The sequence below is a fragment of the Chiloscyllium plagiosum genome, chromosome 1 (assembly GCF_004010195.1).
Source record: "Chiloscyllium plagiosum isolate BGI_BamShark_2017 chromosome 1, ASM401019v2, whole genome shotgun sequence".
NCBI lineage: Eukaryota > Metazoa > Chordata > Chondrichthyes > Orectolobiformes > Hemiscylliidae > Chiloscyllium > Chiloscyllium plagiosum.
Window position 1 is genome coordinate 13593611 of NC_057710.1, and position 27175 is coordinate 13620785.

At 44.2% G+C, this 27175-nt stretch overlaps 1 protein-coding gene across 1 annotated transcript in view; it reads right to left on the reverse strand.

The window, feature by feature from the left end:
* Positions 1-27175, reverse strand: part of LOC122555231 (disintegrin and metalloproteinase domain-containing protein 12-like) — a 59107-nt gene that overhangs the window by 17181 nt on the left and 14751 nt on the right. Inside the window, exons 4-10 of the mRNA XM_043701013.1 lie at positions 20033-20111; positions 16938-17014; positions 15876-16011; positions 9381-9434; positions 8155-8226; positions 6206-6378; positions 1531-1612 (exon numbers count right to left, since the gene is read on the reverse strand). Of these exons, the coding sequence (XP_043556948.1) occupies positions 1531-1612; positions 6206-6378; positions 8155-8226; positions 9381-9434; positions 15876-16011; positions 16938-17014; positions 20033-20111 (673 nt within the window). The remainder of the gene's footprint in view (positions 1-1530; positions 1613-6205; positions 6379-8154; positions 8227-9380; positions 9435-15875; positions 16012-16937; positions 17015-20032; positions 20112-27175) is intronic.

A 27175-nucleotide genomic window follows, 5' to 3' on the forward strand; every position in this document is an offset into this window, starting at 1 on the left:
GATTTCGATCCAACAAAACTGCAGGAAAGTTGACAATGTTCCAAGTTAGGATGGTAAATGGCTTACATGGGATCTTTCAGGAGGTGCACTTAGCTGCCTTTTTGTTCTTTGGTGGTAAAGTTCATGGATTTAGGAAGTCCTGCTGAAGGAAACTTGATCCAATGCATCTTGTATATTGTAGCTAGTGACACCAATGTAAAGTCACCATAGCCTTACAGACTACATCTCTTCCTTTTCATTAAGGAAAGAGAGAAAGAGAGAGAAAGAGAAAGAGAGAGAGAAAGAGAGAATTGGTGGTGAGTTTATTCTGAAGTCATCACGCAGGGGAGCAATTGAGAAGGAGAGTCCTTCATGGTAACCTCAGCCAGGGAGGGAATTGAACCCCCACTGTTGGTATCACTCTGCATTGCAAAACTAGCCAACGAAGTGACCCAACCCCCTAATGCCATTGTACGTTGGTGATGGAGGCAGAGAATGTTCACGGTGGTGGATGGAGTCTTGATCAGGCAGGCTGCTCTGTGTTGAGCTTCTTGAGTGTGATTAGAACTTCACTCTTGGCCAGTGGAGAATGTTCTATCAGGGTCTTGACTTCTTTCTTTCAGGTAATGAATGTTTTGGGGAGTCGGGAGACAAGTTACTCGCTTCACACAGCATTCCCAGCCTCTGGCCTGACCTTGCAGGCACATTATTTATATGTTGAAACTTTATTGCTGGAACAGCACAGCAGGTCAGGCAGCATCCAGGGAACAGGAGATTCGACGCTCCGGGCACAGGCCCTTCTTCAGGAATCATTCCTGAAGAAGGGCCTGTGCCCGAAACGTCGAATCTCCTGTTCCCTGGATGCTGCCTGACCTGCTGTGCTGTTCCAGCAATAAAGTTTCAACTTTGATCTCCAGCATCTGCAGACCTCACTTTCTCCTCCATTATTTATATGACTGACTCAGTTGAGTTTCCGGTCAATATTGATCAACCAAGAAATTGATAAGGGATTCAGTATTTTGCAAATTTCCCATGCTATGGCAACCATGTACCATCTCTACTACTGCTTTATTTGGGTAGAGCAATAGAATATTACAGCGCAGTACAGGCCCTTCGGCCCTCGATGTTGCGCCGTCCCGTGAAACCAATCAAGTGTAATGCCTAACATTATCAGGTGGATTGACCCTACTAAATTGCCAAATAGTGTCCAGGGACATGTCAGCTTGGTGGATTAGCCATGAGAAATGCTAGAGTAGGGGGAGTTGATTTGGGTGGGATGCTCTTTGGAGATTTGTATGGACTCAAAGGGGCAAATGTCCTGCTTCCACGCTGGAGAGATCCTATCTGACCCATTTGTAACAGTTTACACATTGCTTTACATAAGTCTTATTCAGGTTACATCTGATTCACACTTAATCTGAGCCATATCTTATATCCACTAACCCTGTATTGGACTTTAATGTTGGATCTTAAACCCCATTTTCCAGAATTCGACTCAAAAAGAATGAAACTTCACCCAAGCGGATTTGCCTGAACGACATAAGGCCATACCTTGACAACTCCTCCACTTCTCTCTTCTGAGCACATGGCATTCAGATAGGCTTGTCCCACCGACTCTTTAAAAGGCATGCCACTGTGGAGAAACAAAATAGTCAGGAAGATCATTCAGTAAAAATGTTGAAATACAAGGCACAATACTGACTGCAAGGCATCCTCCTTATATAACTTCATGGTAATATTTCCATAAACAACTCATTGGTTCTGCAGTGCTCCAGACCTGTGCTGAGGATACCCATCCACAACCACCAGCCTGTCCTGATAATATTCTAAAGCAACAGCTCCCCACAGTGGCGCAGCTGGGAATTACATTTCTGTACAATCCAAAAATACCTCAATGTTCATTACTGTCAATCTATGGCAATGCAGAAGGTATACTAAATACATAGGTTTACAAATATTCTCTCCCCTTCTGACCCCACACCAAATGTATAGGAATTCAAGCCATCGAGACATAGGTGTTAAGTGAAGTTTGTTTTTAAGGGCTATGGTCTGAAACAGATCAAAGGATAAGGATAGAAGAGTGAAGGTGAGTTATAGAGTCATTGAGATCTCATCCCACCTGCCAGCACCCGGCCCATGTCCCTCCAAACCCTTCCTATTCATATACCTATCCAAATGCCTCTTAAATGTTGTAATTGTACCAGCCTCCACCACTTCCTCTGGCAGCTCATTCCATACACCCTCTGTGTGAAAAAGTTGCCCCATAGGTCTCTTTTATATCTTTCCCCTCTCACCTGAAACCTATGCCCTCTAGTTCTGGATTCCCCGACCCAAGGGAAAAGACTTTGCCTATTTATCCTATCCATGGCCCTCATTAATTTTGTAAACCTCTATAAGGTCACCCCTCAGTCTCCGACGCTCCAGGGAGAACAACCCCAGCCTGTTCAGCCTCTCCCTACAGCTCAAATCCTCCAACCCTGGCAACATCCTTGTAAATCTTTTCTGAACCTTTTCAAGTTTCACAACATCTTTCCGATAGGAAGGAGACTTGGAAGAATATACCTACTGTCCATTTGTGTGGGATAGTCACCAAGAAATTCAATAGGACTGAATAGCCTCCTTTTGCACTATCACAGTTCCTTATCCAAAATGATGAGAATGAGGAGCTCACTACAGTATGGATTGGTTGAAGGGAATTCTGAAGATATATTTAAGGGGGAGCTGGTTAAACAATATAGGGAAGAGTCAATAGGTAACAAAGTTAGATGAGGGTAATGTGAGCAAACGATAAGATGAAGTGATGGCCTAATTGTATTCTCAGTAGGCTAGTTGCCTAGCAACCCAGGTAATGTTTTGGGTACCTGGGTTCATCTCCTGTTTAGTAGAAGATGGCAGAATTTGATTTCAATAAAAGTTGGGAACCAATTGTCTGTCGGTGTCCCTAAAATCTTTGGCAGTTGTGGGAGGAAAAACGTCCATTTGGGTTACTAATGTCTTTTGGGGTCACCCTCACTCAATCTGGCCTAAACGTGACTCCAGACTCACAGAAGAATAGTTGCAAGTTAACTGGTTGGGGCACAATAAATTCTGGCCTAGCCAGTGATGCCAGCATCCTGTCAATGAATAAAAAATGTGGCCTATTAACACTGGTTGGCCAAAAAAGAGTCAGAGCAATTTACAATTTTAAAAAAACTACCTAACTATTCTAATCCTATTTTCTAACACTTAACCCATAGCCTGTTATGCGTTAGCATTGCAAGTGCACATCTAAAAACTTCTTAAATGTTATGAGGGTTTCTCCATCTCCCACCCTTATAGGCAGTGAGTTCCAGATTTCCACTATCCTCTGGATGAAAAATCTTTTCCTCACATCTCCTCTAAACTTCCTGCCCCTTATCTTCAATCCATTCCCCCTGGCCATTGATCCCCCCATCAAAAGGAAACATCTCTTCTTGACTACCGTTTCAATGCCCCTCAATATTGTCTCCTCCCAGTCTCTTTTGCTCCAGGGAAAACAACCGCAGTCGGTCCAATCTGCATAACTAAACTGTCCAGCCCAGGGAGCAGCCTGGTACATCTCAACATCCTTTCCAGTGCTATCACATCCTTTCCAAATTGTGGATCCCAGAACTGCACACAATAATCTAGCTGGGGCCTAACCAATGCTTTATATAGTTCCAGCAATAACATCCCTGCTGTCAGATGCCCCTGATGTCATCCAACAGAGTGCCATCCGCGAACAACCTCCCTGCTCTTAAACTCTATGCCTTGACTAATAAAGGAAAGTATAGTATATGCCTTTTTAAGCACTTTATCCACCTGTCCTGCTACCTTAAGGGGTTGATCTACATGCACACCAAGGTCCCTCTGATCCTCGGTGCTTCCTCGGGTCCTACTTCTCATCATGTGTACCCCTGCCTTGTTTGTTCAGCTCAAGTGCATCACCTCACATTAATCCACATTGACTTCCATTTGCCACTAGTCATCCCATTTGACCAGCCTGACTGAATCCTCTCGAAGCATAAGGCTATCCTCCTCACTACTTACCACCGCATCCATTTACGTGTCTGAGAACTTCTTGTCAACCCGTTTACATTCAAGTCAAAATCATTTCTATAAACCATAAACAGTAAGGGACACAACAGTGACCCCTGTTCGATTCCACTGAGACAGACTATAAGTCAGAAAAATACCCTCAAACGTGAGCCTCTGCTTCCTGCCACTCAGCCGATTGTGGATCCAATTAGCCAAATTTCCTTCGATCCCATGGTCTCTTAGCTTTGCTGTCAATCTCCCATGCGAGACCTTATTAAAAAGTCCTACTGAACTCCAAGTAGACTACATTAAAAGCTTTGCCTTCATCTAACACCATAACTTCAATCAAGTTGGGTCTATTTTTATCTAATTAGATTAGATTACTTACAGTGTGGAAACAGGCCCTTCGGCCCAACAAGTCCACACCGATCCGCAACCCACCCAGACACATTCCCCTATATCTAACACTATGGGCAATTTAGCATGGCCAATTCACCTAACCTGCACATTTTTGGACTGTGGGAGGAAACCCACGCAGACACAGGGAGAATTGCAAACTCGACACAGTGAGTCGCCTGAGGCGGGAATTGAACCCAGGTCTCTGGCAGTGTGAGGCAACAGTGCTAACCACTGTGCTACCATGCCGCCCACAAATTCTACAATTCTACAATTGATCAGTTAAGATCTAATTGAATGGTGAAACGGGGTCAAGGGGGCCACACCAACTCCTATGTTTTAAGTTCTTATGTAAGGCTCAATATTAGGCAGAAAGAATGGACAAAGACTCATGTGGATCAGAAAAATTAATCATGTCTAACAGCTTTTGTCTGTGCTGTGAAACTTAGCAAAGAAACATAGGTACATTGAGTGAGTGGGCAAAGGTCTGGAAGATGGGACACAATGTTAGTAAATGTGCAGTCATACATTTTGGAAGGAGTAACAGCAAAATAGATTATTACTTGAATGGTAAAAAGTTGTAGCATGCTGATTTGCTGAGGGATCTGGGTGTCCTCGTGCATGAATCATAGAAGGTTGGTCTGCAGGTACAACAGGTAATTAGGAAGGCAAATGGAATTACATCCTTCATTGGTAAAGGGATTGAGTTTAAGAGTGAAGAGGTAGTGTTACAGCTGCATAGGGTACAGGTGAGGCCACACCTGGAGTGCTGTATGCAGATTTGGTCTCCTTACCTAAGAAAGGGTGCACCGGCACTGGAGGTGGTGCAGAGGAGGTTCACTGGGTTGATTTTGGAATTGAGGGGGTTGGCTTATGAGGAGAGGCTGAGTAGACTGGGATCATATTCATTGGAATTCAGAAGAATGGTGGGGGACGATCTTAGAGAAACATATAAAATTATGAAGGGAATCGATAAAATAGAAATAGAGAAGATGTTTCCACTGGTGGGTGAGACTAGGACAAGAGGGCACGGTCTCAAGATTAGAGAGAGCAGATTTAGCACTGAACTGAGAAGGGACTTCTTCACCCAGAGGGTTGTTAATCTATGGAATTCCTTGCCCAGGGAAGTAGTTGACGCTACTTCAGTAATCCCCTTTAAAACTAAGATAGATACTTGTTTGAAAAATAAAGGAATTAAGGGATATGGTGAAAACACTGGAGCTGAGTTGTTAATCCATGGAATTCCTTGCCCAGGGAAGTAGTTGACGCTACTTCAATAATCCCCTTTAAAACTAAGATAGATACTTGTTTGAAAAATAAAGGAATTAAGGGATATGGTGAAAACACTGGAGCTGATTCCATGAAAAGATCAATCATGATCTTATTGAGCGGCAGAGCTTGAAGGGCCGAGCGGCCTACTCCTGCTCCTAGCTTATGTTCTTATGTTCTGATAAGACTCTATGTAAATGAAGAGTGTGGGTGCTAATTCTCAGACTTCAGAATTGTCTTTTTTCTTATTCATCCAAAGGGCAAATGCATCACTGGCTAGGCCAGCATTCATTGGTCATCCTTAATTGGCCAAGGGCTGTGGAGAGCCAACCACATCGCTGTGGGTCTGGAGTCGCATGTAGGTCAGACCAGGTGAGGATGGCAGATGTCCTTTGTGCCTATCACTTGGTGCTTTCAGACCTGGAAAGTGCAGTTTCCCATGCGATGATGCCAGTCTGTCGCCAGAAATCCATCCTCATTCCCAACACCCTCAAAGAGTTGTGCACCGGCACAGGCCCACAGGTACCTGACAAGTTGGGCGTTATCATGGTGTATCCTTGGCAGAAGCTCTTTGCTTCTCCACTTCATAAAATTAAGCAGAGCTTTTGAGGTATCCTGGCTGGAGCTAATCTTGTTTCTTGTTGTCCAAATTTCAATGCCGACGAGAAATATCTGGATATTTAGCTCCTTGTAATAGATCTGAAAAAAACACAAGAGTGTGCTTAGTGCCTGTAAATCTTCCTAAGAAAGTTTTACTTCAGTCTTCAGTCTCTACCTGATCCCTTCATTATATCAGTAATGGAGCAGTCTTCACTGAGCTGGGTCCCAAACCCACGCTATATTTGACGGAGGTGTACAATGTTGTGAGAGGCCTGGTTAGACTGGATGCCCTCAGCCAAGGGGTCAGTGACCAGGGGCATTGGGTAAACGTGCACGGTAGAAGAATCAGGTGGACAATGAGGTAATAACTTTTCACACAGTAGGTAGAGAGGGCTAGAACTGAGCCTCTGAAAGGATAGTAGAGGCAGAAACCTTCAACTCATTTAAAAGGTGCCTGGATAAGCACCACAGACTTTAGCACTGCTGCCTCACAGCACCAGGGTCCCCAGGTTCAATTCCAGCCTTGGGTGACTGTCTGTGTGGAGTTTGCACATTCTCCCTGTGTCTGCGTGAGTTTTCTCCGGGTGTTCCGATTTCCTCCCACAGTCCAAAGATGTGCAGGTCAGGTGAATTGGCCATGCAAGATTGCCCATAGTGTTAGGTGCATTAGCCAGAGGAAAATGGGACTGGGTGGGTTATCCTTTGGAGGGTCGGTGTGGATTTGTTGGGCTGATGGGCCTGTTTCCACACTGTTGGGAATCTAATCTAAACAAGAGCTGAGAAATGGGATTAGGTAAAGTGACCTCCCTCTGCGTCATAAACCTTTCTACATTTTCCTAAGGAGGGATTTGAAAGGGATGGGAGGTGATTGGCAGTGTATGGATTGCTGCTTTAGAGGGTCAGCATGGACATAATGGGTCAAATGGCCTTGTGTGCTGTAACAATCCTAGATCTCTCCCTCTGATTCTGGTGTTTCAGTGAGAAATACACTACCTAAATGTAATGGTTGTTGTTGCTACAAGCACTACAGCGAGAGACACCACCCATTTAAGGGCTTCAGCAATACCTAATCTGGATAGGCAATAAATTCTGACATTGTTGGAATAATTATCCAAAAATGTAACAGTTTTGCAGACTGGGGGAGCTTATTGAAATTTTCTGTCCATTATATAGTCCCAAATCTATTTGGTTGTCATGGTTACTTGAGTGGAAGGTTAATGTGAAAAACTCTAACTCCCTAGCGACCCATAGTGTTGATGCCAAGTAATTACAAAAAAAGTGGGGCTGGATTTGGTTTGTTTCTGATTAAGAGACGGAGGTTGTGAAATATCATCTGATTGTTTTGTTGTTGAATATACATTCTTTCGTTCATTTTTTGTCTCCCAAGCATTGCACTTTTTTTGGAACGAATACAACTACTAAAAGAAACGTGAAAGATCGACAACATTTTAGTTTCAATTCACTGATCATTTTTCATTTGCTCTCTCACTCCAAACCCTACAGCGGTCCCTGTGCATTTAGCATGTTGGAATTAACACCCCTGGTATTGTCTCTCACTCCAACTCATTCCTTTCTGGGACTCCACTCTCTCTTCCTATTACTGTACATATATATTCCGTTAAAACACAAGATTGGCTGTTTTGAGTAGGAGAAAGTGAGGACTGCAGATGCTGGAGATCAGAGTCGAAGAGTGTGTTGCTGGAAAAGCACAGCAGGGCAGGCAGCATCCAAGGAGCAGGAGAATCGACGTTTCAAGCATAAGCCCTTCATCAGGATTCTCGGGGCTGTTTTGAGTTACCTATTTGCTGCCCTGTCATTTTCCTATACTGATCTTAAGACTGGACTGCCCAGTAGGAAAAGCATTATTTCCATTACCTGATTAACATGATGAGCAAGAGTAATTAATCGTTCCTGGGTCTTTCTGAGGTCCCCTCCATTTCGGAGGAACTGTGGAAAACAAAGCAATAGTGAGTGGTAGGACTGTCTTCATGCAGAGAATGTCAGTAATGCACTTTTGAAGAGATTTTGTCTCGTTCCCTGTGAGAGCAGTTCTCAGCAAATTTTAAAACAGGGCAGCTTTTCATTCAGGAGCAGAAAACTTTTGCATATTCCCAACACAATCCACACTCCTATGTTTCTCACACCTCATCAAAGTTTTTTTTTCAACTCACTCTCTCTTTAGGATGATATCAAAACAAGCGAATTTGTGACTACAAACACATGGGTGATCTGCATTGGAAAAGCTGGTTTATCTTGAATAGGGCATTGGGGTATCATTACAGCCAACGTTGCCTTCAATTTCCATTTGCTTTCCTGCAGCCAAGTGACCAGGTTGGGTATTCAGATCAGAAAGGTAAGCTGATTTCTCCTCTCATCCTCCCCCCCCCCCCACGACCCAATCCCCTTCCACCCCTCTCACCGCTCCAGCCCACTGTGCCACCATACCTACTCCCCAAGTTGCTTTAACCATGGGATGCTAACATAAACTTTTGGATGTTGCCAGGTATGGAAGGTACAAAGAAAGGCTGTATAGGATGGAACTTCTTTCACTGGGAGTGTAGGAGGTGGAGGGGTGACCTTATAGAGGTTTATATAATAATGAGATAGGACTAATGGTAGGTGGCTTTTCCCTAGGATGGGGGATTTCAAGATTAGGGAGAATATTTTTAAAGTGAGAGGAGAAAGATTTAAAAAAGACACGAGAGTGGTTCACGTGTGAACTGAACCTCCTGAGGAAATGGTGGATGTGAGTAGAGTTACAACATTTAAAAGGCACTTACATAAATAACAAAGGTTTGGAGGAACATGGGCCAAGTGCAGGTAGGTGGGACGAGTTTAGTGTGGGATTATGATCGGCATGGACTGGTTGGATTGAAGAATCTGAAGTTTCTGTGCTGTATGACTCTATGAGTCAGACCAGGGATCAAATCTTGCATTCTGTGACTGTGCATTACCACTCAGTTATCAGGCCAGAAGCTCCTTGAGTTGAAGGGATGGGTATTCAGGGATGTGCGGTGGAAGTACAGATTTTCCATAACCTGTTTGAACAGCAGTGTTAGGCTGAGGGCCTGAATGGCCTTGACCCAATAAAAAAACCTTACCTCTTCTCTGTCAGCCACCAGGAAGAGCTCGACGCTGAGGTTGGCGTTACGACTCTGGTCAAGAGAAAGGAAGAAGAGGAACACAATGGTGAATGCATGTCCCTGCTATTCTCCTTCTTACACACAGAGAGAATTATCTGCAGTTCTGCTATTAAGTCACCTGGAAACGTTAGAAAATTTATCATGTGCATTTAGATACACAAAGGGTTTTATCCCGTGGGTTTATCACACAGTTTATTAATTCAGTGATGCAGGTAACGTTCCGGGGACTTGGGCTCAAATTCCACTGTGGATGAAATTTAAAATCAATTAGAATCTGGAATTAAGAGTCTAAAAATGACCATGAAACCAGTGAGTGAGGCGCCCTTTTGGTCATGCCTGGCCATGCGTTGCATCCTCGTTGCTCTAGATTTCTGCTTCCCTGGAGCAACGTCGCTTGTGACTGTGGAGACCAATGCTGGAGTGACAGTCCCGGTCGCAGAGGTCACGTCTGTATGTGGTTGTTGATCTGCTCGAGTTGCTGCACTCTTTCCTGCGTGTTCACTTGTCTGCTGCAGCGCTCATCAGCTTCTTTTCCCCTGTTTTGAGGTGTTGGTTCAGGGTGCTTCTCCATCTCATGAGGTCAGCTGTAAGCCTTTCCCAGGATTCTGTAACGATATCAAATGCCTTCATGGTCCTCATGCAGATGGCCCTGTAGCGCAGCTGGGGATGCCCAGTTAGTCTCTTCCTGGATGCCAGCTCTCCATAGAGCTTATCCTTTGGGATGCAGCCATCCTCCATGCGGTGGACATGGCCCAGCCAGCGCAGTCTCTGCTGCCTGAGCAGAGTGTACATGTTGGGAAGGCTAGAGTGAGATAGGACCGCTGCGTTGGACAATCTGTCTTGCCAGGATACACCGGATACTCCTCAGGTGGAAGGTGTTAAGTCTCCTCTCCCGTCTGGCATATGTAGTCCACGTTTCACTGCCGTACAACAGTATGCTTATGACTCAGATGTTGTAGACTGATAGTTTTGTCTTCGCTGTCAGCTTGGGATTTGTCGATATTCAAGTTGTGAGGCGAACAAGAGTTGAGGCTGCATTGCTGATCCTCCTGTTGATCTCTGTGTCCAAGGAGAGGTTCTCACTGATGGTAGAGCCAAGGTATGTAAACTGATGAACGATATTGAGTTGTAGTAATTGATGTGATGACCGACGGTGCCTCTATGTTCTGTTCCAGGACGCTCAACCATTATTGTTAAAAACCCATCTGATGTACTAATGTCCGTTAGGGAAGGAAATATGCAGTTCTCACCTGATCTGGCCTACATGTGACTCCAGGCCCACAACAATATAGTTATTTCTTAACTGCCCTCTGGACAATTAGGGATGGTGAACAAATGTTTGCCTAGCCAATGATGTCCACATCCTATCAATAAATTGTTAAAAGGCGGCTGTTCTTACAACCTACAGTCCTACAAACCTACAAACCTACAGACTCCCATAACTACCTGAACTACACCTCCTCCCACCCAGTATCCTTCCAGAACGTGGGGATGTAGCTTTAAATTGAGGGGTGGTAGATATAGGACAGATGTCAGAGGTAGTTTCTTTACTCAGAGAGTAGTAGGGACATGGAACACACTTCCTGCAACAGTAGTAGACTCACAAAGGGCATTTAAATAGTCATTGGATAGGCATATGGATAATGGAAATAGGTTAGATGAGCTTCAGAGTGGTTTCACAGGTCGGTGCAACATCAAGGGATGAAGGGCCTGTACTGTGCTGTAATGTTCTATGTTCTATGTTCTAACTTCATCCCATTCTCCCAATTCCTTCACCTCCACCGCATCTGCTCGGACAAGGAGACATTCCATTCGTGAGCATCCCAGAAGGCCGCCTTTTTTGAACAATGTGCTTTTCCTCCCTCCATCATACAGACACCCCTCCACTGCACCACCTCCATTCCCTGTTCCACCACTCTAAACCCCCCCAGTGCAATAAAGACAGAGTTCCCCTTGTCCTCACCTATCACTCCACCAGTCTCTGCATCCAACACATCATCCCTTAAACACTTCAGCTAACTCCACATAGACCCCCACCACCAAGAACAGCTTTCTCTCCCCATCTCTCTCTGCCTTCTGCAAGGACCATTCCCTCTAACAGTCCTTGGTTCACGTCACTCTCCCCAACAACTCCTTCTCCCCTCGCCACCAAAACCCCAGGTACCTTCCCCTGCAACCAGAAAAGATGCAAAACCTGCCGGTTCACCACCCTCCTCACCTCCATCCAGGGGCCCAAACAGTCCTTCCAGGTGAGACAGAGGTTAACCTACCTCTTTTTCAACCTTGTTTACTGCATCAGGTGGTCTTCTCTACATCGGAGAGACCGAACGTAAATTGAGGGAACAGTTCGCCGAGGATCTCAGCTGGTCCACAGGGGCTGATGGGACCTCCCAGTCATCACCCATTTCAATTCCCCTCCCATTCCATTTCTGACAGGACCATCCTTGGCCTCCTCCATTGCCAAAACAAACCATAGGTCCTATTGGAGGAACAACACTTTATCTTCTGCCTGGGCAGCCTACAGCCTGGAGGACTCAACATTAAGTTATCCGACTCCCTTCCCAACCCCTCCCCCTTTCTTCCATGCCTCCCTGCCACCAACCGGATTCATTCCTCCCATTGACCAACCAGGTCGTACCCTCTACCTATCTTCACCTGTCCCCACTTCACCACCCTGCCCCTGCCTCCTGCTTTATCTGCAGCTCTCCCTTATACCCACCCCCAGTCCTGACGAAGGGTTACACCTGAAACGTCAACTTCTCCACCTCCTGATGCTGCCTGGCTTGCTGTGTTCTCCCAGCCACCTGCTTGTCTATTTTGGATTCCAACATCTGGAGTTTTTTTTATTGTCTCTAATCTCTTATGTGGGAAAAGGCACTGTGATTCTCCAACATCCTACAAATAGTATTGAAATGAATGTTGCTGAAGAGCAAAAAATGTGTGCTGGGATACTGGGAGATCATGGAATCATAGAATCCCTACAGCGTGGAAATAGGCCATTTGGCCCATCGAGTCCACACAGACCCTCCAAAGAGCATCCCACCCAGATCCACCCCCTAACCTTTCCCTGTAACCCTGCATTTCCCATGGCTAACCCACCCACCTGCACATCCCTGTGACATTATGGGCAATTTAGCATGGCCAATCCACCTAACATGAACGTCTTGGACTATGGAAGGAAACCGGAGCACCCGGAGGAAACCCACACCGACACGGGGAGAATGTGCAAACACCACCCAGGCCCTTGGCACTGTGAGGTAGCAGTGCTAAACAATGAGCCACAGTACCGCCCTAGATTGTGTTGTTTATCTTCAGGAAGTGTCATTACCAGCTTTTATACACAAACGTGCAACGGACGGTCCTTAATTTAACTTCCTATTTAAAGGAGAGAACTTCCCTTCTGTTATACAGTGTCAGCCTTGATGGTGTACCCAAACATTCGAATGAGTTTTGAATACAAGGATCTTCCAATTGAAGTATGTTAAACACTCCAGCTGAAAGCAGGTACAGGTATACCATTTTTAGAAAGTTATTCATCAAATCAAAGGTTGGCTTTTTAACTTCCCCACTACATTCTGCCATTGAAGAAAATTATGGCTCAACCTAATCCTAACCCTGACCAAACTCCCTTTTTCCCCCAGATCACTTGGTACATCTGGTAACTAACATCTATTGATCTCAGGTGTAGCATCACCACATACTGTATATAACATGGGTCAAAGGAACAGGAGTAGACCATTCAATCCCTCGAGCCGGTTCCAACGTTCAATGAGATCATGGCTTACTCCATAGACCTATCTTTGGCCCATCTCCCTTAATAGTTTTGCTTAACAAAAATGTATCTATGTCAGATTTAAATAAACAAATGATCCAGCATCCACTGCTGTTCATGGAAGAGAGTTCCAAACCTCTACCCATTGTGTGTAGAGAAGTCCTTCCTTGGGTTGTTGGTTTACAGAGCAGTGCGATGCCAGCAGCATGGGTTCAATTCCTATCAGCAGTTTAAGGTTCCCATGAAGAAATCTCCTTTTCAATCTCTTTCCTCACCTGTGGTCTGGTGGCCCTCAGGTTAAATCACCACCAGTCGCTTCTCTCTAATAAGAGAGCACACCCTATGGTCTGGTAAGACAATGGCAACACAACAACAACAATATCTCTCCTGAATGATCTGGCCATAATTCTTAGGCTAGGCCCCAAAATGTAGAATTAGGTTGAGCCATAATTTTCTTCAATGGCAGAATGTAGGGGGGAAGTTAAAAAGCCAACCTTTGATTTGATGAATAACTTTCTAAAAACGTATTTATAGGATAGAAGTCCAATCCCCTTTCACATTTGTCTGATTCAATTTTGAAATTAGCCTCACTTAGTCCTAAGCTCCCTGAGCAGAAGTAATAGTTTTTCTCGATTTGTTTTATCAGTTTTCCTCAATACCTTGAAAACAATCAATCGAATCACCTTCTAAATTGCAACCTAAGCTTCTGCAGTCTCTCCTTTCAATTTAACTCTGATTCACGATCATTCTGGAAAGTCTATGCCTTGATGACCCTGTATCTAATTTGAACTCCCTCCAATGCCTTTGCATGGAGTAATCAGAACTACTCACAGTACAGTACTCCAGCTTTGGTTCAACCGGGGCTTTATATGGCTACAGCGTAATTTCTACTGAATTGTGATTAGCTCTTGCGAGATAAAGAGATAATTCCATTCACCATTTTGATTATGTTCTATTCCTGTTCTTGATATTTCAATGATCCATGTAACTGGACCACCTTCACACCTTCTCTCCACTTCCCTTTGTGCACGGTAGCTCAGTGGTTAGCACTGCTGCCTCACAGCACCAGGGTTCCAGGTTCAGTTCCAGCCTCAGGTGACTGTCTGTGTGGAGTTTGCACATTCTCCCCGTGTCTAAATTGGTTTCCTCTGGGTGCTCCGGTTTCCTCCCACAGTCTAAAGATGTGCAGGTCAGGTAGATTGGCCATGCTAAATTGCCCATAGTCAGAGGGAAATGGGTCTGGGTGGGTTACTCTTCGGAGGGTCGGTGTGGCCTTGTTGGGCCGAAGGGCCTGTATCCACACTGTAGGTAATCTAATCTAATCTAATCTTCCATCTTCCCAATTCTGGTTCACAACTTGTATCCACTCCCTTACCCTCAATGGAGAGTACCTCAGCCGACTGACTGCCATCCCTAAATTTAGTCAAGCTCCCTAAACTGCTTGTATTGTTAGATCACTTTCAAGTTTCAAATATTTTCTCTGAGGCCACCCTACTTCCCTCTTTTCTCATAGTACAGGCACCGTGTCTAAAATCCACACACGTGGGACAACAACCATGTCTGATGTTGTATTTTCCCAGATTTTAGACAAAAACATGTCCAATTTCACACTGTCAGACATTGGACATCCAGACTGTACGTACAGAATTTGAAAGCCACATTTTTTTTGTCATTTAATCGTTATTTTTCTTTTAACTTCTTATAATTTTCTCTTCTCTTCCTCTTACTTTACCCAAGTAAACTATACTTTGAGTCACCTTTCCTTTTTATTCATTCACAAGATAAGAGCATCAGTGCTTATTGTCCACCCCTAATTACCCAGAGGGCAGTTAAGGGTCAATCACATCGCTTTGGGTCTGGAGTCACATGGAGGCCAGCCCAGGAAAGGACGGCAGTTACCTTCCCGAAAGGACAGGTGGTTTTTTTCCAACAATTGACAATGGTCATCACTAGACTCTTAATTCCAGAACTGATTCATTGAATTCAAATTCCACCATCTGCCCAGCATGATTTGAACCCGGGACCCCAGAACATTACTTGTGTCTCTGGATTAACACTCCAGTAATACTATCACTTCCCCATTAGCTGATAGTCTGTATTGCACTGATACTGGCTGTATTGTGAAATTTACCCTTTCATTTAGGCTCTATGACCTGGTCAAACCAAACCATACAGCATCTAGACTTAGAAAATAAATAAACATGTTAAAGCGCAGGTTAACTTTAAAGGTAGAATGAGGATGTAATTCTGACAGTGCTGGGCAGCTGATGGAAGTGTGGTGGAGCAGGACATTGGTCCACCTTTGGAGGCTGACACAGGGCAATAGCAGTCGCAGGTATGTACCCTGATAGTAACCAGAAAGATTGTGAGGTTTTTCATTCCAATGTGGACAATGGCAGGCTGGAATAGATCTAGAGAAGAGTAGAACTGCCCAATTGCTTCTTCAAGTGCTTACTAACAAGCTGAGAAACATAGTTGATGCCCTCTGGGATCACCTGCCTTCATCGAGATGAACCATCTAACACTAGCTCTAGCAGTTGCCCTAGAGTTCCATTAAGGCCTGGCAAGGGTGTCATTGCCACAATTTCTTGAATATCCAGAGTCAACCTTCAACACAGCCTGGTGTGCCCCTTTCACTTCCTGACTAACATCCACATTTTGGGTTAGCCTTGGTTTCTTACCATGGATGTCATGGGGAACGGAGGAAGAATGTGCCTCTTGGTACGGACATGCCCCAGCTGGATCACTTTGTGTTTCTGGTTGCTGTTTTCCATGGGGTCAATGGCATATCTCTGATCGCCGATTGATATGTAGCCACTGCAATGGGAGGCATGTGTGAGACTCTCACATTGACAAGATCTTAACTTTGGCAAAGGGTGATAGATATTACATTAACAGAAAGAAAGGACTTACATCTATTGAACCACATTTTATAATCTCATGTTGCCCCTTAGATATGGCCAGTGACTCACCTTTGAAGTACAGGCAGTCCTGTGAGATAAATAACTCAGCAGCCAATTTGCATACAGGTCTGATTATTGATTGGTAGATTGATTGATTTTGTCACAATGACACGTTTTGTTTACGAGTAGTACAGGCAGATCACAGTAAGCAAAGATGTACAGATCCAAATTACTTAGACAGAGGCATACAGATTACACTGCACAGGGCGCGCGCTAGGCAACATCAATGTTGGCAAGGTCAGTGTTATTTGAGGCTACAGGGTCAATTCATCAGTCTAATATTGGCAGGGAAGAAGCTGGTCCTGAATCTGCTGGTCCATGTGTTCAGGTTTCTGTATCTTCTGCCGAATGCTTTGTTTTAATGATGTTAATTGAGGAATTAATAGTGGCCTGGAGGCGAGGGAGAAATCACCTTCTCTACGCTGAAACAGTGCCGTGTAACACTTTCAACCTCAAGACGGTAGGTGGGCCCCACTTTTAAGTCTCATCTGAAAGGCAATGCCACCAATAGTGCACCATTCCCTTGATACCACAATGGATTGCCAATCTAGACTGGGGCTTGAACCCACAACAACGAGACATTGCGGTGAGAGTACTACCAGTAAGCTACAACAAACAGGTTAATTAAGCAAATAATTAGATTGGATTCCCGACAGTATGGAAACAGGCCATTTGGCCCAATAAGTCCAACCAACGCTCCGAAGAGTAACCCACCCCTACCCTGCATTTACCGCTGACTAATACACCTAACGCTATGTGCTTTGAGGGTGTAAATCCTACCTGAGACCCCGGCAGGTACAAAGAGACACTGAAGAATCTTCTATGCCCTCAACAAAACCCGTGTAGCAGCAGTGATTCTGGAACAGAATTGAGAAGTGTCTGTTTTAACATTTTTATTGTTATACAGTATCTAATAAACACTAAAAACACAATGTGCTAGAAGAACACTTAATAGTGCCAGGGCTGGAGGGTTTGAGCTATAGGGAGAGGCTGAATAGCTGGGTCAATTTTCCCTGGAGCATCAGAGGCTGAGGGGTGACCTTATCGAGGTTTATAAAATCATGAGGGGCATGGGTAGGGTGAATAGTCAAGGTCTTTTCCCCAAGATAAGAAAGTCCAAAACTAGAGGGCATAAGTTTAAGGTGAGAGGGGAAAGATTTAAAAGGGGCCTAAGGGGCAACGTTTTAATGCAGAGTGATGAATATAGAATGAGCTGCCAGAGGAAGTGGTGGAGGCTGGTACAATTACAACATTTGAAAGGCATCTGGATGGGTATATGAACAGGAAGGGTTTAGAGGGAAATGCGATTAGATTAATTTTGAATATCTGGTCAGCGTGAACAAGTTGGACTGAAGGATCTGTCTCCATGCTGTACATCTCTATGACTCTACATCTGCTCACAATTTTGTTTTATTGGAAAATGATTTTTTCCAGAAGATATTTCCAGAAGATCTGTTTCAGCTCTTTCCTTTCCAAGAAGTGACGTGTGTATTTGAATATTCGGCTATGAGATACACCACTGAACTTGTGTTTAACATCACCATGTGCCCATTGCAAGTAGGGATTACTCAGTACTGGCAAGTTGGGTGTTTTTCCTCTGTCTCCATCCCACGCGCACCCCACCCCCCCTCCATTCCCCGCCAAAAGCCCTACTCCAGGGATTCCATGTATACTAAGGACAAGGCACAGCATAGACTACAGAACATGCCAATAAGACTATAAGACCATAAGAAATAGGAACAGGAGTAAACCATTCGGCCCCTTGAGCCTGTTCCGCCATTCAGCAGGGTCATGGCAGGGTCCAACCTTCCTCATGCCAACTTTCCTGCCCTTTCCCCATAAACCTTGACTCCTCTACTGATCAAGAATCTATCTCAGCCTTAATTTTTGATTTTGATTTTATTTATGATTATCACATATACCAAGATACAGGGGAAAGTATTGTTTTGCGTGCTAACCAGACAAATAATGCCTTACTTAAATACATCAGGAAACAAAATGCAGAATATAGTTTCAGAGCCATGAGGTCATGCTGCAGCTGTACAAAACTCTGGTGCAGCCACACTTGGAGTATTGCGTATTGGTCACTGCATTATAGGAAGGATGTAGAAGCTTTGGAAAGGGTGCAGAGGAGATTTACTAGGATGTTGCCTGGTATGGAGGGAAGATCTTACAAGGAAAGACTGAGGGACTTGAGGCTGTCTTCGTTAGAGAGAAGGTTGAGAGGTGACTTAACTGAGACATATAAGATAATCAGAGGCTTAGATAGGGTGGATAGTGAGAGCCTTTTTCCTCAGATGGTAGATGGCTAGCATGAGGGGATATAACTTTAAATTGAAGGATAACAGATGTAGGACAGATGTCAGAAGTAGTTTCTTTACTCAGAGAGTAGTAGTGGTATGTACTGCCTGCAACAGTAGGAGAATCGACATTTCAGCTGCGCTTTTCCAGAAACACATTTTTCAGCTCTCTTCTCCAGCATCTGCAGTCCTCACTTTCTCCTGCCTGCAACAGTAGTATACTTACCAACTTTAAGAGCACTTAAATGGTCATTGGATAAACATATGCATGAAAATGGAATATTGTAGGATAGACAGGCTTCAGATGGGTTCTACAGGTCAGCACAACATTGAGGGCCGAATGGCCTGTACAGTGCTGTAATGTTCTATGTCTATAGTATTATAGCTACAGAGAAGGCGCAGAGAAAGATCAACTTTTACATATGAGAGGTTCGTTCGTACGTCTGATAACGGCAGGGAAGAAGTTGTTCTTGAATCTGTGGCATATGTTTTCAAACATTTGTATCTTCTGCTAAATGGAAGAGAGTGGAAGAGAGTATCACTGGAGTGGGAGGAGCCTTTGATTATGTTGGTGCTTTCCCAAGGCAGCGGAAAGTGTAGACAGTGTCGATGGAAGGAAGGTTGGTTTTCGTGATGGACTGGGTTGCGTTCAGAACTCTCTTGCAGTCTTGGGCAATACAGTTGCCATACCAAGCTGTGATACATCCAGAGAGGTTGCTATTCAATGTTGCATCCATAAAAATTAGTAAGAATCCTTGTGGACATGCTGAATTTCCTTCTAAGGGAGTGCTTTCTTGACAGTAGTATCAACACGGAGGACCAGTACAGATCATTGGTGATATTTACTCTGAGCAAATGGGAGGTCTCGATCACCTCCACCTCAGCACCATTGATACAGATGGGTGTGTCCTCCACTCTGTTTCCTGAAGTCGATGACCAGCTCCTTCATTTTGTTGACATTGAGGGAAAGATTGCTGACTTTACACCATGCCATGAAGCTCTCTATCTCTTTCTTGTACTCTGCCTCACCGTTGTTTGAAATCTGACCCACTACAGTGATATCATCAGCAAACTTGTAAATGGAGTTAGAGCTGAATTTGGCCAAGCCAAAGTGAGTGTATAAGGGGGGCAGTAAGGGTCTGAGTATGCAGCCTTGTGGGGGCAACGGTGTGGAGGATTATGGGGGAGGAGGTGTTGTCGCCTCTCCATACTGATTATCCTCATTAAAAATACACTGAAATTCTGCTCCTACAGCTCTCTGTGGCAAGGAGTTCCAAAGACTCATAACCCTCTGAGAGAAGAAATTCCTCCTCATCTCAATCTTAAATTGGCACCTCTTACTTCTGAGACTGTAACTGGTGATCTCCATATCATACACATCTGAGCTGCTTTGGAAAGTCACTGACTGAAGCTTGAGAGAAGCCCTTTCTTTTGGAGAAATAGAAGAGTGTGCTGCCCAGGTGAGATGAGAGGATGCTGGTGTAGAGCAGTGACATGGCATAGACCAATTGGGCTGAATGGCCTGCTAGTGCAGTGCAAGAACTAGACCATTTTACATTAAGATACGGGACTCACTAAGTGGTGCCTTGGCTCCGTTACCATGGATCCATTCGCAAGATAGTGCGACTCGCTGTAGGTCTGTGTCAGCAGATCCCTGAGGAAATGAAACAAAGAAAAGGTACACTCTAAGATGTGATAGTTATTGTTTGAACATTTCACTCAATCACATCACTTGTCGGACAATGAACAATGTCCTTTTCTTCAGTGTTCTGTAAAGTGAGATGGTTAAATTTCATTGTGGGTCAGAGAAAACCTCAGAGTGGTTAGCACTGCTGTCTCACAGTGCCAGGGACCTGGGTTCAATTCCACCTTGGGTATCAATTTGGGTTTCCTCCAGGTGTTCCTATTTCCTCCCACAGTCCAAAGATGCGCAAGCCAGGTGGATTGGCCATGCTAAATTGCCGTCAAGATTACAGTGGTGCTGGAAAACCACAGCAGGTCAGGCAGCATCCGAGGAGCAGGAAAATAGATGTTTCAAGCAAAAACTGATGAAGGGCTTCCTGATGAAAGACTTTTGTCCAAAACATCAATATTCCTCCTCCTTGGATGCTGCCTGACCTGCTGTGCTTTTCCAGCACCACTCTAATCTTGACGGCAATTTAGCATGGCCAATCCACCTGACTCTAATCTTAGTATCTGCAGTATCCACTTCTGCCATGCTAAATTGCCCCATAGTGTCCAGGGATGTTTTGATTAAGTGGATTAGCCCTGGGAAATGCAGGGTTACAGAGTTAGAGGTGGTGGGTCTAGGTGGAATGATCTTCGAAGGATCAGTGCAGACTTGATGGGCCAAATGGCCTCTATCTGCACTGTAGGGCTTCTGTGGGTATCAGTCTTGTATCTAAGGGGTTAGAGCACATGCGAACGGTCCAAGTACAGCACTGTGGAAGTGTAGCATTACCAGAAGTGCTATTTTTTGAATGAGGTATTAAGCCATCTGATCCCTCAAGTGGATGTAAAAGATTTCATATTATATGTGCAGACCAATGTTCCATGGTGTTCCGGCAAATATTTATCCCTCAAAGAATGTTGAGGCTTGTAGCTCAGGTTCCCATTCTGCGCATTCAACTTTTCTCCCTCACACAGGAGAGAGGTAAATACTGATCAGGGGTAAGGCTTTGTATGTTTGTGAGAGCTATTGTTCATTCAGTCCCACCAACAGTAATGGAAAAGTGCGGCAGGCCAGGCAGCATCCGAGGAGCAGGAGAATCAACGTTTCGGGTGTAAGCCCTTCTTCAGAATTCCTGAAGAAAGGCTTATGCCCGAAACGTCGATTCTCCTGCTCCTCGGATGCTGCCTGGCCTGCTGCACTTTTCCAGCACCACACTTTTCAACTCTGGTCTCCAGCATCTGCAGTCCTCACTTTCTCCCACCAACAGTAACTCTCATCCACATGGTACAAGGACTAAGGGGCTCAGCTTTAAAGTTTTGGGCAAGAGCTCCTCCAGGGGGAATATGAGGAGAAATTTGTTTTTATATGCAAGTGATAGTGACCAGGATCTTACTAAGAGAAAGTGAGGACTGCAGATGCTGAAGATCAGAGTCAAGAGTGTGGTGCTGGAAAGGCACAGCAGGTCAGGCAGCGTCCGAGAAGCAGGAGAATCGACGCTTTGGGCAAAATCCCTTCATCAGGAATGCCAGAATCTTACTGTCCAAGAGAAGAAATAATCCACAATTTGAAAATGAAGCTGAATGGGAAGGTAGAGGAAATAAACATAAAACTGTAGGGACTGACTGGGTTCCTCCACACAGGGGCACCATCCAAATGAAGGACTAAATGGTCTCTTTCTGTGCTGCAAATAACCCTATGACTCTTGCCGAATCATCAATTTTGTAACAGGCCACTGGAAATGTTCTTGCTCAGCATAAGGTTTAGTCTGGCTTTCTACAGAAGGAAACTAACTCAAAGTTTATTTGGCCAAGGGGAGTGAGACTACTTTTCGAGCTAACTCTCTCTCATGGGGCAATCTCATGGCACCAACTCCTAGAGCTGAATGTTCAAGGAACAACCTTGGGGGGGTTGGTTCGCTCAGAGGTGGCACAGTGGCTCAGTGGTTAGAACTGCTACCTCATAGTGCCAGGGACCTGGATTCAATTCCAGCTTTGGGCGACTGTCTGTGTGGGGTTTGCACATTCTCCCTATATCTGCGTGGGTTTCGTCCGGGTGCTCTGATTTCTTGCCACAGCCCAAAGATGTGCAGGTTAGGTGGATTGGCCATACTGAATTGCCCAGAGTGTGCAGATTAGGTTGCTTTGCTATGTATGTAGGGTTGCAGTGATGGAGTGGGTCTGGATGGAATGCTCTTCAGAGGAGAAAGTGAGGACTGGTGATCAGAGTCGAGAGTGTGGCGCTGAAAAAGCACAGTAGGTCAGGCAGCATCCGAGGAGCAGGAGAATCGACGTTTCGATTCGTGTGGATCCAATGGACTGAATGGCTTCTTCTGCAATGTAGAGATTCTATCGATGGTTTGTGATGCAGAGTGACACGAACAGCATGGGATCTATTCCTGGCATCAGCTGAGGTTACCATGAAACACTCTCCTTCTCAACCTCTCACCTCAGCTGAGGTGTGGGGACCCTCGGTTTAAACCATCACCAGTCAGAGGGAAATGGGTCTGGGTGGGTTACTCTTCGGAGGGTCAGTGCAGACTAGTTGGGCCGAAGGGCCTGTTTCCACACTGTAGGGAATCTAATCTAATCCAATCTCTCTCTCTGATGACAGAACAGCCCAATGGTCTAGTCAGGGCTATTGGGGTGGGGTGAAGATTGAGAAGCAAATGAAAGGTGTGTGGCATAAGAACAAGAGGAGAAGCTTTTTTAACACATCGAGCGGTTAACCTGTGAAATACATTGCCTGTTTGTGAGGTGAAAACAGTCTTTAAAAGAGAATTAGAGAAAAACTTGGAGAAAATGTTTGCAAGGATGGGTTGCATCGGGCAGTGGGACAAACCGGACTGTTATTCAAACGAACGAGCTCATTGGCTGACTCAATCTTCTGTAATATATTTCAGAGTACAACAGGATCTTGATCAGATGGGACAATGGGCTGAAGAGTGGCAGGTGGAGTTTAGTTTAGATTAATGTGAGGTACTGCATTTTGGAAAGGCGAATCAGGACTTATATATGTCATGGATCGAGCCAAACCGCTCAAAACATTTCAAGAAGGGAGTCCAAACCCTACCTTTGCTAGTTATTTTAAGCTGGTGTACAGTGGATATTCCAGGAGAGAATCAGCTGGTCAAACTACTTAGTTTTAAGCAAAACATAATTTATTTACAAGAATACCAAAGGAAACACAAAGAACAGAAAACAGAATACTGAATAACTTATCCTATCCGAAAACCCAGCAGACTTTCCCAACTTAATGATGCTGTTCCAAAATACTTGCAACAATCCCCATAAACACCCTTTGGCACAAAAGGTAAAATCAAACAGGTTCTTACAGGAGAGAAGTTAGAGAGAGAGAGAACCAGCCGGGACCTGCTTCTGGGTCCAGCAGCCTGTCTTCACTACTCTTGCTAAAACCAAACCAAACCAGAAAGTAGCTGAACTGGGAGAATTGACCATTTCCCTTTCATTGTATAAGTTATTTTTTGTTTTAAACTTGAAAGCCTTCTGCCTGAGGCAGTATCTGTTAGCTATAAACAAATTGGCCCTAAAATCCATCCAAACGCAGACTTTTCAGAACCTGTGTCCTTTACTACTTCTCTGAAAAACAAAACCGAGGACAACATAACCTTGTTAAAGGAACAGCTTTGCCACATACACTTAATGGTAAGATCCTAGGGAGTGTTGCTGAACAAATGAAGTCGGTGTTCAGGTTCATAGCTCCTTGAAAGTGGAGTCGCAGAGAGATAGGATCGTGAAGAAGGTGTTTAGTATGTTTTCCTTTATTGGTCAGAGCACTGAGTATAGGAGTTGGGAGATTATGTTTTGGCTGTATCGGACATTGGTTGGGCCAGTTTTGGAATATTGTGTGCAATGTTGGTCTCCCTCCTATAGGAAGAATGTGGTGAAACTTGAAAGGGTTCAGAAAATACTCACAAAGAAATTTCCAGGGTTGGAGGTTTTGAGCTATAGGCAGAGGCTCAATAGGCTGGGACGTAAGAGGCTGAGGGGTGACCTTATAAAGATTTATAAAAGCATGAGGGGCATAGATAAGATAAATAGACAAAGTCTTTTTCCTTGTTGGGGAAGTCCAAAACTAGAGGACATAGGTTTAGGGTGAAAGGGGAAAGATTTAAAAGGGATCTAAGGGGCAACATTTTCATGCAGAGGGTGGTGCGTGTATGGAATGAGCTGCCAGAGGATGTGGTGGAGGCTGGTACAACATTTAAAAGGCATCTGGATAGGTATATGAATAGGAAGGGTTTGGAGGGATATGGGCCTAATGCTGGTAAATGGGACTACATTAGGTTGGGATATCTGGTCAGCATGGACAGGTTGGACTGAAGGGTCTGTTTCCATGCAGTACATCTGTATAACTCTAACTCTCTAACCATATTGCAACATAGAGTAATTGGAAATAGGCCCTTCAGCCCAACCTGTCCATGCGCCTAGTTTTCACAATTGAACTAGTCCTGTTTGCCTGCATTTGCTCCACATTGCTTTAAACTAAAGGCTCACAGCTGCCAGCCCCATTGTAAGACCAGAATATTCAGTATCCTGAGACCATTCCACCATACCATTAGATCAGGGTAAACCTGTACTGCTGTCTGTTCGCACGGCAACTAAATGTTGGCAAAGTCAATGCCATCCTGTCCTGTAGAATCATGGAAGCTTAAAGGAGCCCATTCATCCCTTATGTTTGTCCTGGTCACCAATGTGCCATCAAGTCAAATTGCACTCACAATCCATTGGTGATAGGTGAAGGCCAATGACTGATAGTCCCCTCAATTGCATATATAAGTATTTATTTAAAAGTGATGAGGGCTTCTGATTCTGCTGTCCTTTGAAGCAATAAGTTCCAGAGTCCTACCATCCATCAGATGAAAATATTTCCTGCAGGTCTACTCTTTTGTCACCTCCCCAGTTACTGACTTTGGGGTGGCACGATGGCTCAGTGGTTAGCATTGCTGCCTCACAGCACCAGAGGCCCAGGTTCGATTCTTACCTCGGGTGACCGTGTGGAGTTTGCACATTCTCCCCGTGTCTGCGTGGGTTTCCTCCCACAGTCTAAAGATGCGCAGGTTAAATGAATTGTCTGTGCTAAATTGCCCACAGTGTTCAGGAATGTGTAGGTTAGGTGCATTAGGCAGGGGTAAATGTAGAGGAATGGGTCTGGTGGGGTTACTGTACCAAGGGTTGGTGTGGACTTGGGCCGAAGGACCTGTTTTCATACTGTAGGGAATCTAATCTAATCTCCAGGGATCCTTAAAGGTTTAATGATCTCAGTACATCTTCCTACAGCCTCCTCCTTACTGATGAAAACAATCCTAGCCTACCCAATCTTGCCAATAACTAGTGTTCTTCCTTCTTGGCAACATCTTGACAGCCGACTTCCTGCATCCTAAGCATAAAGGGAACTGCAGCAGAAGAAGTAAACCGAAGTATAAAATCTTGCCAGCTGAGTTTTGAAATCCTTTAAACATTTATCTTTAGCTGTGTTGGCTGGCTTCTTGGTTCTTTGTGGGAAAAAAACTTTCAAATCCAGATGGTACAGATGAACAAATTTCTGTAATACTGTACATTTTCTGTCATCCAACAAAAAGTAGTAAATTGGCATTAAGCCAACAATAACACTAAGAGCCCATATAATAAGAGCAGGTATCTGTCTCAAACCTGAAACCTAACACCTGACGAATTATTAACTTATATCATTACTCTTTTTGTCTGTAACTGAATGGATATTAGAAAATATCTACAAATCACTCAATTACACTATTGATTCTTTCTAAATCATTTTGTTCACTTCACTGCAGCTCCAAAACAGCATTAATCATAAAGTAGAAAGTTTTTGAGGCGTCAACTGCACTTAGACAACCTGAAGGAGAGACTGATTCTTAGAATGGTCATAAAATCAAATCTCGTCTCAAAGTTTAACATTTAATGTAAACCATTGGGATATTGAGGAATTAATGAGGAACTGTTTCCAGTGCCAGCTAAATCTGAGGTCACAGAATTTAAAATGACTGGCAAAAGATTCAGAGTTGAATGTTTATATAAAACATCATTGAGAATATGCTTACTGATCAATGTGGAAGTTGATTCATTTTGTAACATTCAAAAGAAAATTGAATATTTATTTGAATGGGCCAAAATATGACAGGGGAGAGACAGGAATTAGATATCTCCTCAAAGAATCAGATCGATCTACGATTGTATATTATAACTAATGCAGTATTGAAGGCCTGAATTATACTCACACTAAAATTCACTTCCAGAGATCCTATAATCCCCTCTTTCACATACATATGTGCACACATGGGCACACACGCAAGGACACAGGCATACACACACACAGACACATTGACAGACACAAACACTGGCACATACGCACACAAGGACACACACAAACAAAAAAAAATGCACACATAGGTACAAACATGCAGACAGACACACACACACACGTGGGCATATGGATAAACACACACGCAAACAAACATATGCATACACAGACACAGACAGACACAGAAATAAACACACACAAACACACAGATATATGCACATATGGATGCAAACACAGACACACACATGGAGACACAAAGAGAAAGAGGCACATACACACACAAACACATGGACACATTGACACACACACACGGACAAATGCATACACATACAGACACACATCAAGTAGTCCCACATTCCTGAGCATTTTGCCATTGCCCCGCATTTGTTCTCTTTTCATGTGTCCACCTAATTCATTTTTGAAAGATGCCATTGAATCCACCATCTTTCAGGAAGTGCATCAGGATCATAGCAACTCACTGTGTTAAACAATGATATTCATTTCACTTGATTGTTTTGTGAGACAATCTCCAATCTGTGTCCTCTGGTTATCAAACCCTGTCAGTGAGAATGGGTTTAGTATAGCTATCTTATTCAGACAGCCTACTATACGGTTCAATGGAAAACTGATGCAGTGATGAAGTCAGAGTGTTTCAGCCTCCATTTTGGAAAGATGGGCATCCTGCCCCAACATTCAGAGTGATCTTTAGC